This window comes from Anomaloglossus baeobatrachus, chromosome 1 (genome assembly GCF_048569485.1).
Source record: "Anomaloglossus baeobatrachus isolate aAnoBae1 chromosome 1, aAnoBae1.hap1, whole genome shotgun sequence".
In the NCBI taxonomy this organism is placed as follows: domain Eukaryota; kingdom Metazoa; phylum Chordata; class Amphibia; order Anura; family Aromobatidae; genus Anomaloglossus; species Anomaloglossus baeobatrachus.
The window spans coordinates 787,490,233-787,506,811 of NC_134353.1; the positions used below are offsets into that span (position 1 = coordinate 787,490,233).

General features: G+C 49.8%; 1 protein-coding gene across 2 annotated transcripts in view; it reads right to left on the reverse strand.

The window, feature by feature from the left end:
• The window catches only part of DMXL1 (Dmx like 1), a 330,551-nt gene that overhangs the window by 143,771 nt on the left and 170,201 nt on the right, over nt 1-16,579 (reverse strand). For both annotated transcript variants that reach the window (XM_075324980.1, XM_075324981.1), the window contains exons 24-27: nt 9,426-10,498; nt 768-953; nt 598-674; nt 98-228 (exon numbers count right to left, since the gene is read on the reverse strand). In XM_075324980.1, the coding sequence (XP_075181095.1) occupies nt 98-228; nt 598-674; nt 768-953; nt 9,426-10,498 (1,467 nt within the window). The remainder of the gene's footprint in view (nt 1-97; nt 229-597; nt 675-767; nt 954-9,425; nt 10,499-16,579) is intronic.

Here is a 16,579-nt window from a genome sequence, read left to right on the forward strand (position 1 = left end):
AATATAGTCAATAGTCATGTAGCCGTCCAGCAAACAAGTGAAGCACAATCTACTTATGTCGCCTGATAAGGGAGTGGAAGTAATTTGGAGACCATACCTGGCCAGTGGGTGGGTGAGGTGTTTGGTATGACTGCTTCATCTAGACTTGCCGTGCGTAGAGGCTGCCGATGGATGAGAAGGACACTCTGGTACACCATACCTGTAAATGGGTTATTCTGAATAGAGGCACTGAAAGACAGAATGATGATATACAGTCATGATAACATAGGATGAGATGCGATATAGATGTGAACCCTCACTACAAGCCAGCAAGAAGGCACAGTATAAAGTGGCTGCCGCTCTGACGGAATGACCATGTATTACATTGTCTCCATTGACAGCAACACTTCTCTCAATAAAAGTTGACTCTTGTTGATCCCAGAACAAGAATGTGACATCCATTTTACAACAATGGTCAACCTCAAAAACTGTATCTTACATTGTGTGGCTCTTACAATGTGGACATGCATTGAGCTTTCAATTATCAGAATTTATCCCTCTCTTATTTCTGCACATAAAAGCCATCACCCAAAATAGAACTGCTCATGGCTCTCATACCTGTTGGCCGGTCCTCCACAAAGGCACTGATAGATACAAGCAGAGAGAGATGCCGCCAGAGTGTGCATTACATATATCTGGGAGGGGAGGAAACGTGAAACATAGGCCCGTTATTACTGTTCACATTTACTAATTCCCCCTTCTAAGGCATAAAGTGCTCAGACCTGTACCTTATTACTGCGGACATCAGGGTGCGGTGGTGAATCGAGATTTATTATGGCGTGCAGAATGTCATGAGTTAGGTTACTGAGGTGTAACAAAGGATTGGCCACAACAGTTTTGGCACTCGCTGTGCAAGCAAATAAGAGTGGGATTGACGTCTGTTCTGTTTGAGGATTGGAAAGGACAGAGGTATCCTGCAAAGAAAAAGACTCATTAGTAATGTGGCGAAAAAAATATTATTCTACACAATTATTAACACAGCACAAACATCTGCCAGCCTGAACCAATTCTCTATTCAGAAGACAGAACAGATATTGAATGTATTTGTGCCATATTTTGGGTGTTCGGGAGATTTTTAAAACTCTGTTATTCAAACAAAAAAAAATCTAAATGTTTCCCCTTTCAAGCCGCCATATTTCTTTATTTTCCATAATGAGCTCTATATGGTGGCCCTTTTGAAGAGATATACTGTAGATTCAGAACTTATTGTATATTTTTTGGGTCGGGCACCAAATAATTCCACAATTGTGTTTTTGGGATCTGTCTGCAGCATAAACGACATAATATTACAGCTGACTGCTGACATTGGCATAGCTCCTGTGCCCACAACATCTGTGATGTAATAAAACAATATTTTATCCATATATATATATATAAATATATATACCGTATTTTTCGGACCATAAGACGCACTTTTTTCCCCCCAAATGTTTGGGGAAAGTGGGGGGGGTGTCTTATGGTCTGAATATAGGGCAGCGGCCGGGAATGAGGGTGCTGCGGTGGAGCGGGTCATCGGCAGCACGAGCAGGCTGTGGCAGCGCCTGCCGTGACCACGTGGACCCGCTCATTACATACGCCCATCATCTCTCAGCGCTGAAGCCAGCACTGACAGGTGGGCGGAATGATGGGAGGTGGGTGCGCGTATATTAAACAGCCGGCCGTGATCACCCCTGGCAACTACAGCCTGGAGTGATCATGTGCGGCTGTATTCACTGCCCTCCACGCATCATCATCAGCGCGGGGGGGCAGTGAATAAGTACGGTACACGCACCCATCACTCACCCATCTGCCGGCCAGCTGATCTGTGTAGCGAGCGGTGAGCACAGAGATGACGTCATCCCTGTGCGCACTCTCCACACACATCAGCCGGCAGACAGGAGGACATCGCAATGCTGCAGGGGAACGGCTCCACACAGGTCAGCACCGGGGGCAGTGAATCAGTACACTCACCCGTCACTGTTTCCCTGCAGCACCGCGATGTTCTCCCGTCTGCCGGCCAGCTGATCTGTGTAGCGAGCGGTGAGCACAGCGATGACGTCATCGCTGTGCGCGCTGCTAGTCAACAGGTCAGCTGACCAGTAGACAGCAGGACGAACGATGTTGCAGGGAACAGTGACGGCTCCACACAGGTCAGCAGTGCTGCTGCCGCCACAGACAGGGGGAGGTGCAATGCTGCATGGAGAGAGGAAAGGTGAGCATAAACGTTTATTTTTTTGTGATACAGGATACATGCCATATAGCAGGATATATGGGGGTATATAGCAGAATAGATGGGGGTGTATATCAGGATGGATGGGGGTATATAGCAGGATGGATGGGGTATATAGCAGGATAAGGGCATATACTAGGATGGCAGTATATATCAGGATGGGGAGCATATAGCAGGATGGCAGTATATAGCAGGATGGGGGTATATAGCAGGATGCCGGTATATAGCAGGATGAGGGCATATACCAGGATGGCAGTATATATCAGGATGGGGAGAATATAGCAGGATGGCAGTATATAGCAGGATGGGGGTATATAGCAGGATGCCAGTATATAGCAGGATAAGGGCATATACCACGATGGGGTACATATACAAGGCAGGAGGATCATTACCAGGATGGGGTACCTTAGCAGAGAATTTGGGGACATTACGCCCATAACAGTGTAGGCAGCAGATCCTCGCCCCATAACAGTGTGTCATGACCACATTTTTTGCTTACATTTTTATTTTCCTATTTTCCTCCTGTAAAACCAGGGTGCGTCTTATGGTCCGGTGCGTCTTACAGTCCGAAAAATGCGGTACTGTATTTGCACACCAGGGCACAGAAAAGGATTAAGGCTATGTCCGCACGGTGCGTTTTTTGCGGAGTTTTTCAGGTGCGTTTTTGGTCTTAAAACTGCATGACTTTGCTTCCCCAGCAAAGTCTATGAGATTTCATTTTTGCTGTCTGTACAGTGCAGTTTTGCTTTAAGTGTGTTTTTGTGGTGACCACACAGATGCAACATGTCAATTCTTTCTGCGTTTTTGCCAGCGTTTTTCACCCATGCAATGCATTGGAAAAAACACAGCAACAAAAACGCGGCAAAAAAGGCGGTAAAACGTGCAAAACCGCATGAGTTTTTTTTACTGCAAATGCGTTTTTGTGCGCGTTTTAGAGGCCAGAAATAAACAAAAATGCTGCATCTTTGTGGTCACAAAAAAGGCAACGTGTGCACATAGAAAAGAAGGGAATTTTGTTTACTTACCGTAAATTCCTTTTCTTCTAGCTCCAATTGGGAGACCCAGACAATTGGGTGTATAGGCTATGTCTCCGGAGGCCACACAAAGTATTACACCAAAAGTGTAAAGCCCCTCCCCTTCTGCGTATACACCCCCCGTGCTCCCACGGGCTCCTCAGTTTTGGTGCAAAAGCAAGAAGGAGGAAAAAAAATTATAAACTGGTTTAAAGTAAATTCAATCCGAAGGAATATCGGAGAACTGAAACCATTCAACATGAACAACATGTGTACACAAAAAAACAGGGGCGGGTGCTGGGTCTCCTAATTGGAGCTAGAAGAAAAGGAATTTACGGTAAGTAAACAAAATTCCCTTCTTCTTTGTCGCTCCATTGGGAGACCCAGACAATTGGGACCTCCAAAAGCAGTCCCTGGGTGGGTAAATAATACCTCATAATAGAGCCGTAACGGCTCCGTCCTACAGGTGGGCAACCGCCGCCTGAAGGACTCGCCTACCTAGGCTGGCATCCGCCGAAGCATAGGTATGCACCTGATAGTGTTTCGGGAAAGTGTGCAGGCTCGACCAGGTAGCCGCCTGACACACCTGTTGAGCCGTAGCCTGGTGCCTCAAAGCCCAGGACGCACCCACGGCTCTGGTAGAATGGGCCTTCAGCCCTGAGGGAACCGGAAGCCCAGCAGAACGGTAAGCTTCGAGAATTGGTTCCTTGATCCACCGAGCCAGGGTTGATTTGGAAGCCTGTGACCCTTTACGCTGGCCAGCGACAAGGACAAAGAGTGCATCCGAGCGGCGCAGGGGCGCCGTACGAGAAATGTAGAGTCTGAGTGCTCTCACCAGATCTAACAAGTGCAAATCCTTTTCACATTGGTGAATTGGATGAGGGCAAAAAGAGGGTAAGGAGATATCCTGATTGAGATGAAAAGGGGATACCACCTTAGGTAAAAATTCCGGAACCGGGCGCAGAACCACCTTGTCCTGGTGAAACACCAGGAAAGGGGCTTTGCATGACAATGCTGCTAGCTCAGACACTCTCCGAAGTGAAGTGACTGCTACTAGGAAGAAAGGACAGAAAAGTGGGCAAGGCAAATGGCCAGGGAGAAAGACCCTGATCAGAGCACCATGACAGGAATATCTTCCACGTCCTGTGGTAGATCTTGGCGGACGTTGGTTTCCTAGCCTGTCTCATAGTGGCAATGACCTCTTGAGATAATCCTGAAGACGCTAAGATCCAGGACTCAATGGCCACACAGTCAGGTTGAGGGCCGCAGAATTCAGATGGAAAAACGGCCCTTGAGACAGCAAGTCTGGTCGGTCTGGTAGTGCCCACGGTTGGCCGACCGTGAGATGCCACCGATCCGGGTACCACGACCTCCTCGGCCAGTCTGGAGCGACGAGGATGGCGCGGCGGTAGTCGGTCATGATCTTGCGTAACACTCTGGGCAACAGTGCCCGCGGAGGAAACACATAAGGGAGTTGAAACTGCGACCAATCCTGAACTAAGGCGTCTGCCGCCAGAGCTCTGTGATCGTGAGAACGTGCCATGAATGCCGTGACCTTGTTGTTGTGCCGGGACGCCATTAGGTCGACGTCCGGCATCCCCCAGCGGCAACAGATCTCCTGAAACACGTCCGGGTAAAGGGACCATTCCCCTGCGTCCATGCCCTGGCGACTGAGAAAATCTGCTTCCCAGTTTTCCACGCCCGGGATGTGAACTGCGGAGATGGTGGAGGCCGTGGCTTCCACCCACATCAAAATCCGCCGGACCTCCTGGAAGGCTTGCCGACTGCGTGTTCCTCATTGGTGGTTGATGTAAGCCACCGCTGTGGAGTTGTCCGACTGAATTCGGATCTGCTTGCCTTCCAGCCACTGCTGGAACGCTTTTAGGGCTAGATACACTGCCCTGATCTCCAGAACATTGATCTGAAGTGAGAACTCTTGCCGAGTCCACGTACCCTGAGCCCTGTGGTGGAGAAAAAACTGCTCCCCACCCTGAAAGACTCGCGTCCGTCGTGACCACCGCCCAGGATGGGGGTAGGAAGGATTTCCCCTTCGATAATGAAGTGGGATGAAGCCACCACCGAAGGGAAGCTTTGGTTGCCTGAGAGAGGGAGACGTTCCTGTCGAGGGACGTCGGCTTCCTGTCCCATTTGCGTAGGATGTCCCATTGAAGAGGACGCAGGTGAAACTGCGCGAACAGGACTGCCTCCATTGCTGCCACCATCTTCCCCAGGAAGTGCATGAGGCGCCTCAAGGGGTGTGATTGACCTTGAAGGAGAGATTGCACCCCCGTCTGCAGTGAGCGCTGCTTGTTCAGCGGAAGCTTCACTATCGCTGAGAGGGTATGAAAACTCCATGCCAAGATATGCCAGCGATTGGGCCGGTGTCAGATTTGACTTTGGAAAATTGATGATCCACCCGAAACTCTGGAGAGTCTCCAGAGTCGCGGTGAGGCTGTGCTGGCATGCCTCTTGAGAGGGAGCCTTGACCAGCAGATCGTCTAAGTAAGTGATCACCGAGTGACCCTGAGAGTGGAGGACCGCAACTACTGCAGCCATGGCCTTGGTGAAAACCCGTGGGGCTGTCGCCAGGCCGAACGGCAGTGCCACGAACTGCCGGTGTTCGTCTCCTATGGCGAAGCGCAGGAAGCGCTGATGCTCTGGAGCAATCGGTACGTGGAGATAAGCATCTTTGATATCGATCAATGCAAGGAAATCTCCTTGGGACATTGAGGCGATGACGGAGCGGAGGGATTCCATCCGGAACCGCCTGGTCTTTACGTGTTTGTTGAGCAGTTTTAGGTCCAGGACAGGACGGAAAGACCCGTCCTTCTTTGGAACCACAAACAGGTTGGAGTAAAAACCGTGACCCTGTTGCTGAACAGGAACAGGGACCACCACTCCTTCTGTCTTCAGAGTGCCCAGCGCCTGCAGAAGAGCATCGGCTCGCTCGGGAGGCGGAGATGTTCTGAAAAATTGAGTCGGAGGACGAGAGCCGAACTCTATCCTGTAACCGTGAGACAGAATGTCTCTGACTTAGACCGCCATGGATCGGAGTGCCTCTGATCCTTCTGAGGCCTTTTGTACGAGGAGAATTGGGACCTGCCCGCACCCCGAAAGGACCGAAACCTCGACTGTCCCCTCCCCTGTTGGGGTAGTTTTGGTTTGGCCTGGGGTAAGGATGTTTCCTTTCCCATGGATTGTTTGATGATTTCATCCAGCCTCTCACCAAACAAACGGTCGCCAGAAAATGGCAAACCGGTTAAGCAGTTTTTGGAAGCCGAATCTGCCTTCCATTCCCGTAGCCACAAGGCTCTGCGTATTGCCACCGAATTGTCGGCTGCAACCGCCGTAGGCTCGCAGAGTCCAGGACAGCATTAATAGCGTAGGACGCAAATGCCGACGTTTGAGAAGTTATGGACGCCACTTGCGGCGCAGACGTACGTGTGAGTGCGTCAATTTGCGCTTGACCCGCTGCAATAGCTTGGAGTGCCCATACGGCTGCGAATGCTGGAGCAAAAGACGCGCCGATAGCTTGATAGATGGATTTCAACCAGAGCTCCATCTGTCTGTCAGTGGCATCCTTGAGTGAAGCCCCATCTTCAACAGCAACTATGGATCTAGCCGCCAGTCTGGAGATTGGAGGATCCACCTTGGGACACTGAGTCCCGCCCTTGACCACGTCCGGGGGGAAGGGATAACGTGTATCCTTAAGGCGCTTGGAAAAAACGCTTATCTGGACAAACTCGGTGTTTCTGGACTGTCTCTCTGAAGTCGGAGTGATCCAGAAACATACTCGTTGTACGCTTGGGGAACCTGAAACGGAATTTCTCCTGCTGAGAGGCTGACTCCTCCACTGGAGGAGCCGAGGGAGAAATATCCAACATTTGATGTATGGACGCGATAAGATCATTCACTATGGCGTCACCATCAGGAGTATCAAGGTTGAGAGCGGCCTCAGGATCCGAATCCTGATCAGCTACCTCCGCTTCATCATACAGAGAGTCCCCCTTCTGAGACCCTGAACAATGTGATGAGGTCGAGGGGATTTCCCAGCGAGCTCGCTTAGGCGGTCTGGGGCTGCGGTCCATGTCAGAGACCTCACCCTGGGATCTATGAGACACCCCGGGGGAACATTGTTGTTCCAACTGAGGGGAACCAGGGGGCAATGATTCCACAGTGCCCATGGTCTGAGATACCGGTCTGAACTGCAAAGCTTCTAGAATCTTAGCTATAGTTTCAGAAAGTCTGTCAGTAAAAACTGCAAACTCCGTCCCTGTCACCTGGACAGTGTTAGCTGGTGGTTCCCCCTGGGCCCCCCTTAGCAGAGGCTCTGGCTGAGCAAGTGCCACAGGGGCCGAGCAGTGCACACAATGAGGGTCAGTGGAACCTGCCGGTAGCGAGGTCGTACATGCGGCGCAGGCAGCATAGTAAGCCTGTGTTTTGGCACCCCTGCCTCTTGTGGACGACATGCTGTTGTCTCCTCTGAGCAACACAATAGGGTATATAGCCAGAAATCCACCGTGCACCATACAGTGTAAAGTATAGCCTATAAACATATAATCTATAATTACACTTCAGCACAAGTGGGGCCAGCACCTCAGGTGCTGATTACCGCCCGCTTAAAGCGGTTGTGTGGCCACCAGCATCCCTGCCTGGGTCCCCCAGAGCTTGTCTCCCCTCTGCAGCGTCAGGGGAGCTGACAGGAATGGCTGCCGGCGTCCTGAGGAGAGGAGGGAGCCGTGGGCGTGACCCAGAAAGTGCGGGAACTGGTGCCCCACTGTGCACAGTGAGGGGGGTGGAGTATGCAAAGCATGCTCCAGCCCTCAGTGCTGCCGTCCTGTACAGTGTCCCGCCCTTCACCTGACTGGCAGGGCTGGGGGCGGGAAGAAAAAGAGACTAGGCCGCAAAAGCCGGGGACTCGAGTTATCAGCGCGGCCGCCGTATAAGCGCGGTCGGCGCGGAAGTCCCCGGCGCACTAACAGTCCCAGCCGCGCCGCAGTGATAACAATGGCAGCGGCGGTCAGCGCGGCAGTCCCCATACACTAACACACTCAGCGCCGCTGCAGTGTGTAATGGCACAAACGCAGTCAGCGCCGCGGTCCCCGGTGCACTAGCACACCCAGCAATGCTGGAGTGTTGCTGTGCGCGGTCCCTACGGGGACACAGAGTACCTCAAAGTAGCAGGGCCATGTCCCTGAACGATACTCGGCTCCTATCCAGCAGAGTCCTCAGGAGCTGTGGATGGAGCACGGTCTCATGTGCCTGGAGACCGATAGGATCCCACTTCACCCAGAGCCCTAAGGGGGATGGGGAAGGAAAACAGCATGTGGGCTCCAGCCTCCGTACCCGCAATGGATACCTCAACCTTAACAACACCGCCGACAAGAGTGGGGTGAGAAGGGAGCATGCTGGGGGCCCTGTTATGGGCCCTCTTTTCTTCCATCCGACATAGTCAGCAGCTGCTGCTGACTAAGCTGTGGACCTATGCGTGCATGTCTGCCTCCTTCGCACAAAGCAAAAAACTGAGGAGCCCGTGGGAGCACGGGGGGTGTATACGCAGAAGGGGAGGGGCTTTACACTTTTGGTGTAATACTTTGTGCGGCCTCCGGAGGCATAGCCTATACACCCAATTGTCTGGGTCTCCCAATGGAGCGACAAAGAAAAATCCAGCTTCCGGAGTTGTAGTAAAACTATTGGAAAATGTTATTGAAGGACGTCAAAAATAGTTTTACTACTACTCCGGAAGCTGGATTTTTTCTTCTTCTATTGGACCCTTGCACTGCCAGAGTGTTATCCGTGCATGCCAGACCTTGCCCCAGTTGAGCTGGATCACCTTACTTCTTTCTCAACGTGTGCACATAGCCTAAGTGTGGTTGACTGGACCAATGCTTGGCACATTGATAATGTAAAAGCTGGTACCCTATATAGCAGCCCACAGGCAGTTCCCCCATGTATCACTCACTCTATATTCCTGGGTTAGCAGCACTAAGTGTCTGAGCAGAGGTCTGTATGATAGCTATGCTGTGTATTGTATGTTTGCAGCATGATGGGAGTTTTCATCGGGAACAGCAAGTTTATTACTTGGCTCAGAAAGCTGTGTACTTAGCATTGTTCTCCAGCGAACAGGATTAAGAATACACATTGCATTGTAAGAAATAGAATACCTGCTGGGACTCCTGAAGAAGCAATATCAACTCCATTCGTACGGAGGCCAGCCCACCACCATGAGATCCGTGCAGGACACAAAAGCTCAGAAACATCCTCAGAAGGGACTGGAATTTTAGTAACCACTGCCGTCTCTGAAGAAGCTCTTTCCTTTGCTTTGTTGCTACTTGATCACAAGAATTATCTGAACTGTCCTTGTATGAATAATCAATGGCTCCCGCCGAGTTGAGCTCATCCAGATTGGCACTGTAATCACATATCTTTTGCAGAGCGACCACTGCTCTCTCCAACCAACTATACAGCTGATAACGTAGTTTGCCACCATCCACTTCATAACCAGTAGATAATGTCCGCAGCTCACCAGTAAGTATCTTCAGACATGCTCTGAATTTGAGCTGCGCAGCGATCACATCTTCAGCGTGACTAAGAATGTCATTTTCATCAAGGCTTAGAGATTCTGAGTAACTAGTCATGGTTGCCTCAGGTTTGTCACTTTCTGTACTTTGTGAAGGCTTTAAATCCTTCATTGACAAACCTGACCCTTCGGACTCCTCATCTGTTTCACTATCCCACTTTAATTCCAAAGGTTCATCTTCCAGAACCATAGCTGGCTGACTCCAGTCAAATAACAGCGAAGAATTCTGCCGCTTCTCTGCGGATCCATCAGATACTCCATTGACCAAAGAGCTTGACCAATCAAAGTCAGAAGCCGAGTCTTTCTTGTCTCCAAGTAAAGGAGATAACGGTGTAGACAGCTTGCTTGTATCTGCTAAGCTTGAAGTCCGAATCAATGGCTTTGACCTCTTTACTACTTTTGGCATTTTTGATAACACTTCGAGAGCTAACATTGGGCAGCCGGCCTTTAAGTGAGCATGTGCAGTAGTGAAGAAAAGTTTTCTTTCCCCTAAGTTAATTTTGTCTGCCAAGCCATTCTCAACAGAGAGCCGCATTTTGGTAGACGAAGCCTCTGAAGTTCCAAAGTGTCGCCTTAACAACATAGGGTGCGTTCTTAAGAAGTTGTAGAAATTGAAGACTGATGGGTCACAACTTGATGACAGGCGCCAAGAGTCATCTGTAAAACAAAAGCATATAGTAAAAAAAAAAAAAATGGCTTTATAAACAAACAAACCAGCCTACTAAGGAACTAGTCAGATTTTATAGCATAAAGATCAATTACTTGGTATATGTCACTATTGAATATTAGAAAGCATTACGTAGAATCATTTCCTAATAGTAACATGAGGACTGCAGGAAATGCCGAGTTCATGACACTGTCCTATGGACTCATTGGCAAAAACAGAGTGTCATTTACAAAACATTAGTCGGTGACAACACGGCAGGCACAGGTTGACATAAAACAAGTCAGCAGATGACGGCAGCTCCGTCCGGCCTGCAGTGTACTGACAATACAGAACCCCTCACCATCCCGCACATTCCTGTTTGCACATTGCTACAGCAAATAGGCCATTTACAAGAGGATCATAAATCATCCTCATCATCCCAGTGTGTAAACTTAGACTACTATTTTTCAAGTATCCATGCGACAATTTACAGTCACATAATGGAACTCTGACCAGATTAAAGACCTGAAAAGAACGACCTATACAAGTCCCCAATAAATACCTTCAGCCTTTACAATCCTCATCACTTTTCTCCTGCATTTTGCTCCTATAATTTACAGGTAACCATTTTTCTTTGCCAAAATTAAACTTTCAAAGAAAGTTTTACAACTACAAACCTAAAATAATTACCTTCAGCCCCCCTCCAAAAACTGGTCTACATTACAGGGTTATTCCCATCTCTAAGATCCTATCCCAATAAATAGTAGGCATAATATATTAGTAAATACCTCCAATTAGAAATGTAGTATGGTTCTCCTGATATAGCCATGTCTCTTACCTCATGTGCAGGGCCTTAGGTATCCATGGTTACAACCACTCATATAGTAACAGTTAAGGGTGCTTTACACGCTGCGCCATCGCTAACAATATATCGTCGGGGTCACGTCGTTAGTGTCGTACATCCGGCGTCGTTAGCGGTCATCGCAGCGTGTGACACCAATGAGCGACGATCAACAAGTGCAAAAACGTGAAAAATCGTTGCTTGTTGACATGTCGTTCATTTCCTTAATATCGTTGCTGTTGCAGGTACGACACCGCTATGTGTGACACCGCAGGAACGACGAACATCTCCTTACCTGCGTCCACCGACAATGCGGAAGGAAGGAGGTGGGCGGCATGTTCCGGCCGCTCATCTCCGCCCCTCCTCTGCTATTTGACGCCTGCCGTGTGACGTCGCTGTAACGCCGCACAAACCACTCCCTTAGAAAGGAGGCGGATCACCGGCCAGAGCGACGTCGCAGGGTAGGTAAGTCCTTGTGACGGGTGTTAGCGATGTTGTGCGCCACGGGCAGCGATTTGCCTGTGACGCAAAACCAACAGGGGCGGGTACGCTCGCTAGCGATATCGGTACCGATATCGCAGCGTGTAGAGTACCCTTTAGTTGCTCGTGGTCGTGGCTAAATCAGGAGAACTATACGACATTTCTATTTGGAGGTATTTGCTATTATTTTGCCTACTAAATGTTGGGATAGGATCGAGGAGATGGGAATACCCCTTTAACTTTAAAGAAGCACTCCCATCAACATCCTCCTATTATACTGAAGTCATATTATAAAGCACTGTGTACTTAAAATAACTTTCTACCCAGTTAATTGTTCTGTTTTCCATTAGGTCTATGACATCACGAGATTAATAACAGTCATCGCTGAATCCTTCTAAGCTCTATGTAGAAACAGGAAGTCTTTGTTTCCCTGCATGAGTCATTGTCACAAGTAGGAGGGTGCAGATAGGTTTGTAGGTGTGGAAAGATTGATGCATGAAAAAGTGGCTTCCTGTTTCTACATAGAGGAAAGAGAAGCATTTACTGGGTATAAAGGCAAAGTGAGTAATTGGAAAAACCCAATGCTATAGAATATGATGACTTGAATATATTAAGAGGATAAAAACTTTGATAGGAGTGCTTCTTTAAGAAACAGAAGCCGGGCTCTAGCTATTTAAGGCAACAAGCTAGTTTTCTGTAAGATTTGTATGCATTGGTGACTAATAATGGAGTGGGTCCCGAAGTGAAAGAACCCAGCCATATGGTGTCGCAGCATATAAAAAGGGGATAGCCCTAGTGAGATCATCACCGGGCAGCTGCATACTTTCCTGACAGCGTGCAGGTAGATAGAAACACATGCGGCCGACCTGCTCCTGCCAGGAGAGTGTGCGGCTGTGCCAGCTGATGCGAGACTTGTGCGAGTCTGGCATGACATCATCTGGCACGGTCTGCAGCACTACAAACTTGGGCGTGCAGGTACATAGAAACACAATATCCGACCCACTCCTGTTAGTGTGCGACTGTGTCGGGTGATGCGACGCAAAACTCGAGCGAGTCCCTCGCAAGTGTGATTCCGGCCTAAGAAAAACCACATGCGGTTTTATTATTTATATATATAATTAAGATAAAAAAACAAAACAACGTGTGCTCCCCCCCAATTTTGATACCCAGCCAAGATAAAGCCAGCTGGGGGCTGGTATTCTCAGCCTGCAGCTGTCCGATATTGCTGAAATCTATTAGATGTGACAATCCCGGTGCTTTACTGGCTCTTCAACACAATTAACCAACACACCCCTCCAGGTCCGGCGTAATCCACACGAGGTCCCACACCGCTTCCAGCTCTGCTACATCTCCCAGCGAGCAGCCATAGAACATGACCGCCGACTGAGTGTAGACAATCACTGAGCCGCGCTGAGCAATGACTGCAGGCAGACACTGTCACAGGCTGGGGGCACGTCTGACTGCAACCAATCACAGACGACAGGTCGGCCAGTGGGCAAATAAGCACGGAAGGCTGTGTGTATGTAGTACCCACAGGATAGGCCATAAATGCATTTTAGGTGCAGGTTCTACCAATGGGACTCACATGTATCTGGAGTACGGGACACTTACACATACTGCCGTCAGTGGAAAGGGTTTGGAATTCCCACATCTCCATTGAAATCAGCACACGATGTGGCCTTGTTCTCAAGATATATGAAGGTACTATTGGAGAGACAAGAATTTGGTATACACTTAAGGCATAGTCTGTTAATATGTCACAAGTGTATGCGAGGGCAATACTACTTTAAATGGAATCTGTCAGCTTTTTCTACATACAGTACAGACCAAAAGTTTGGACACACCTTATTTTTAGAACAACTATTAAGAGGAGACTTTCTGCAGCAGGCCTTCATGGTAAAATAGCTGCTAGGACACCACTGCTAAGGACAGGCAACAAGCAGAAGAGACTTGTTTGGGCTAAAGAACACAAGGAATGGACATTAGGCCAGTGGAAATCTGTGCTTTGGTCTGATGAGTCCAAATTTGAGATCTTTGGATCCAACCACCGTGTATTTGTAGAAAAGGTGAACAGATGGACTCTACATGCCTGGTTCCCACCGTGAAGCATGAATGAGAAGGTGTGACGGTGTGGGGGTGCTTTGCTGGTGACAATGTTGTGGATTTATTCAAAATTGAAGGCATACAGAACTAGCATGCCTACCACAGCATCTTGCAGTGGCATGCTATTCCATCCGGTTTGCGTTTAGTTGGACCATCATTTATTTCTCAACAGGACAATGACCCCAAACACACCTCCAGGCTGTGTAAGGGCTATTTGACTAAGAAGGAGAGTGATTGGGTGTTACGCCAGATGACCTGGCCTCCACAGTCACCAGACCTGAACCCAATCGAGATGGTTTGGGGTGAGCTGGACTGCAGAGTGAAGGCAAAAGGGCCAACAAGTGCTAAGCATCTCTGGGAACCCCTTCAAGACTGTTGGAAAACCATTTCCGGTGACTACCTCTTGAAGCTCATCAAGAGAATGCCAAAAGTGTGCAAAGCAGTAATCAAAGCAAAAGGTGGCTACTTTGAAGAACCTAGAATATAAGACATATTTTCAGTTGTTTCACACTAAGTATTTCATTCCACGTGTTTTCATTCATAGTTTTAATGTCTTCGGAGTCCAAAATGGCCGCGGTCAGCAGCAGACGTGCATGAAGGAGCTCCTGACCATCTGAGAGCATCCAGACCCCCAGCTGTTAATAGTCAGCCTAAGACCCTCCACCCATGCTGCGGAGACTAGGCGGACAGAAGGTGACCTTAAATTAAACAGCTGCATTGGTGCTGGGACCCCGTGGAGGCTCCTGGAGGCTGAGGCTGGGAACCACGCGTCAGGCCGCAGGGCCTAAGAAGTAACGCTACTGGGGGCGAGGAGTGCCTGGGCAGAGGCGATCCAGACGGCGGCAGGGGACCCAGGCAGAACAGATTGGGACCGCACTGAACCGCTGCATTGCCCCTCAGAATCGGCCTCACAAACCAGCAAATCCGGCAGTCAGAGTGAAGGAGGAGGGAGACCGCCGCCATCTTGGAATCCAGAACCCCCCCTCCGGATCCCGCAGACCAGAGGCAGGTGCGACTAACACGCAGCTGCGGACCACGGACTGGGTGATCACCAGGGAGCGGAGAGGAGACGGCAGTCTGCCCGGACGTCAGACTGGAAGGGCCGGTGCGGGGAGGGCGGTGAGACGCGTCGGGTCCTCCGGAGGCCGCTGGGAGATCCGAGGTCCCGACCGGAAACCCCGCGATAGCTGACGGTGGCGCTCTGAAATACCCTGCCGGGACCGGAGAGGAGTTCGGGGGGTAAGTGACCATCTCAGCGACTTCGGACGTCCTCTCGCGCCCGCGCGCCCACCCAGGGAGCCCCAGGAGAGGCCGAAATATAACCCGCCACGACCTTTATACACCGGGTCGGCGTCTCTCTTCTCCCCCCCCACCCCCGCTCCCACAGCAGAAAGCCGCACACCTGCCAGGGAGTCAGAAGGTTGCCAGACCTGGGCCCGTGGTGAAGCTGCACACAGGAACCAGATAGGGGAGCCCGGGGGACTCCTGAACCGAAGGCCCCCCTCTCACAGCATAAGGGACACATTCATAACGTATCAAGAGGCACCCCACGCCTTTATCCACCACCAGAGGGTCAGCCTGGGATGAGACTCTTGTATTAAGGGCCACAAACAGGGCTCTCTAGTAATATTCCCAGACCCGGAGCTATCTTCCTGGACTCAGGGGCTGCTGACGGGAACATACAGAAGAGAGTGCACAGAGGACACCCAAGTGGTCCCACATATAAAAAAGCACAGTCCTTCTGATACTCCCCCCCCCCCCCCCTCGCAGGGGCATGTAAAGTGGTGCACCCCACACTGCTCAGAGGGAGCGGAGAGACCGGACCCCCATTATACTTGAAGTAATATAATATCATAAGAGCTGACTTCGACATGGTCAAATTCGGTAATAAAATGGCCAGTGCTCTGCCTAAACCAGCGGCGACCACGACCCAAGCAGATGTTGATAAGTTTCTCAAAAAACATCTCCTGCCAGCGGAGGTAGGAACTGACTGTCTTCAAAATTCATCTGCTAACACCACACAAGAAACGGAGGATGACGCCAGTGACGCAGAAGACATGGACTCTAGCAAAAGCCTCCCTATCTCCAGGTCCTTTATCAAACGGATTCTCAACAAAGCCTTGGAACCGGTAGTGAAGGAGCTCACTCACATCAAACAGGATATTGGCCAGATAGGACACAGGGTGGAAACGCTGGAAGCTTCCCAGGCCACGATCACCACAACATCCAACGCCATCATCTCCTGTCTTCACCAACAAGAAGATAATGTCAACCAAATACATACTATTTTGGAGGATCACGAAAATAGGGAGAGGCGGAACAATCTTAGAATAAAAGGCCTGCCAGAAACGGTAGTAAATGAAGCCCTGACCCCAGCCCTTCTAAGCATCTTCTCGGATCTGATGGACACTGACCCTGCACCACAGATAGAGTTGGTCAGAGCTCATAGATCTCTGAGACATCGTCCTAGGCAAGGGGAACCATCAAGAGATGTCATCTGCCGTTTCATGGACTACCGTATTAAGGAGCTCATTCTCAAAAAAGCAAGGGAAGCTGGCACCGTAAAATATGAAGAATCCGAAATTAGGATTTTCCAAGACCTAGCTGCCACCACTCTGACCAAGAGGCGAATACTGAAACCCTTCACAGTATCCATTTGGCATTGCAA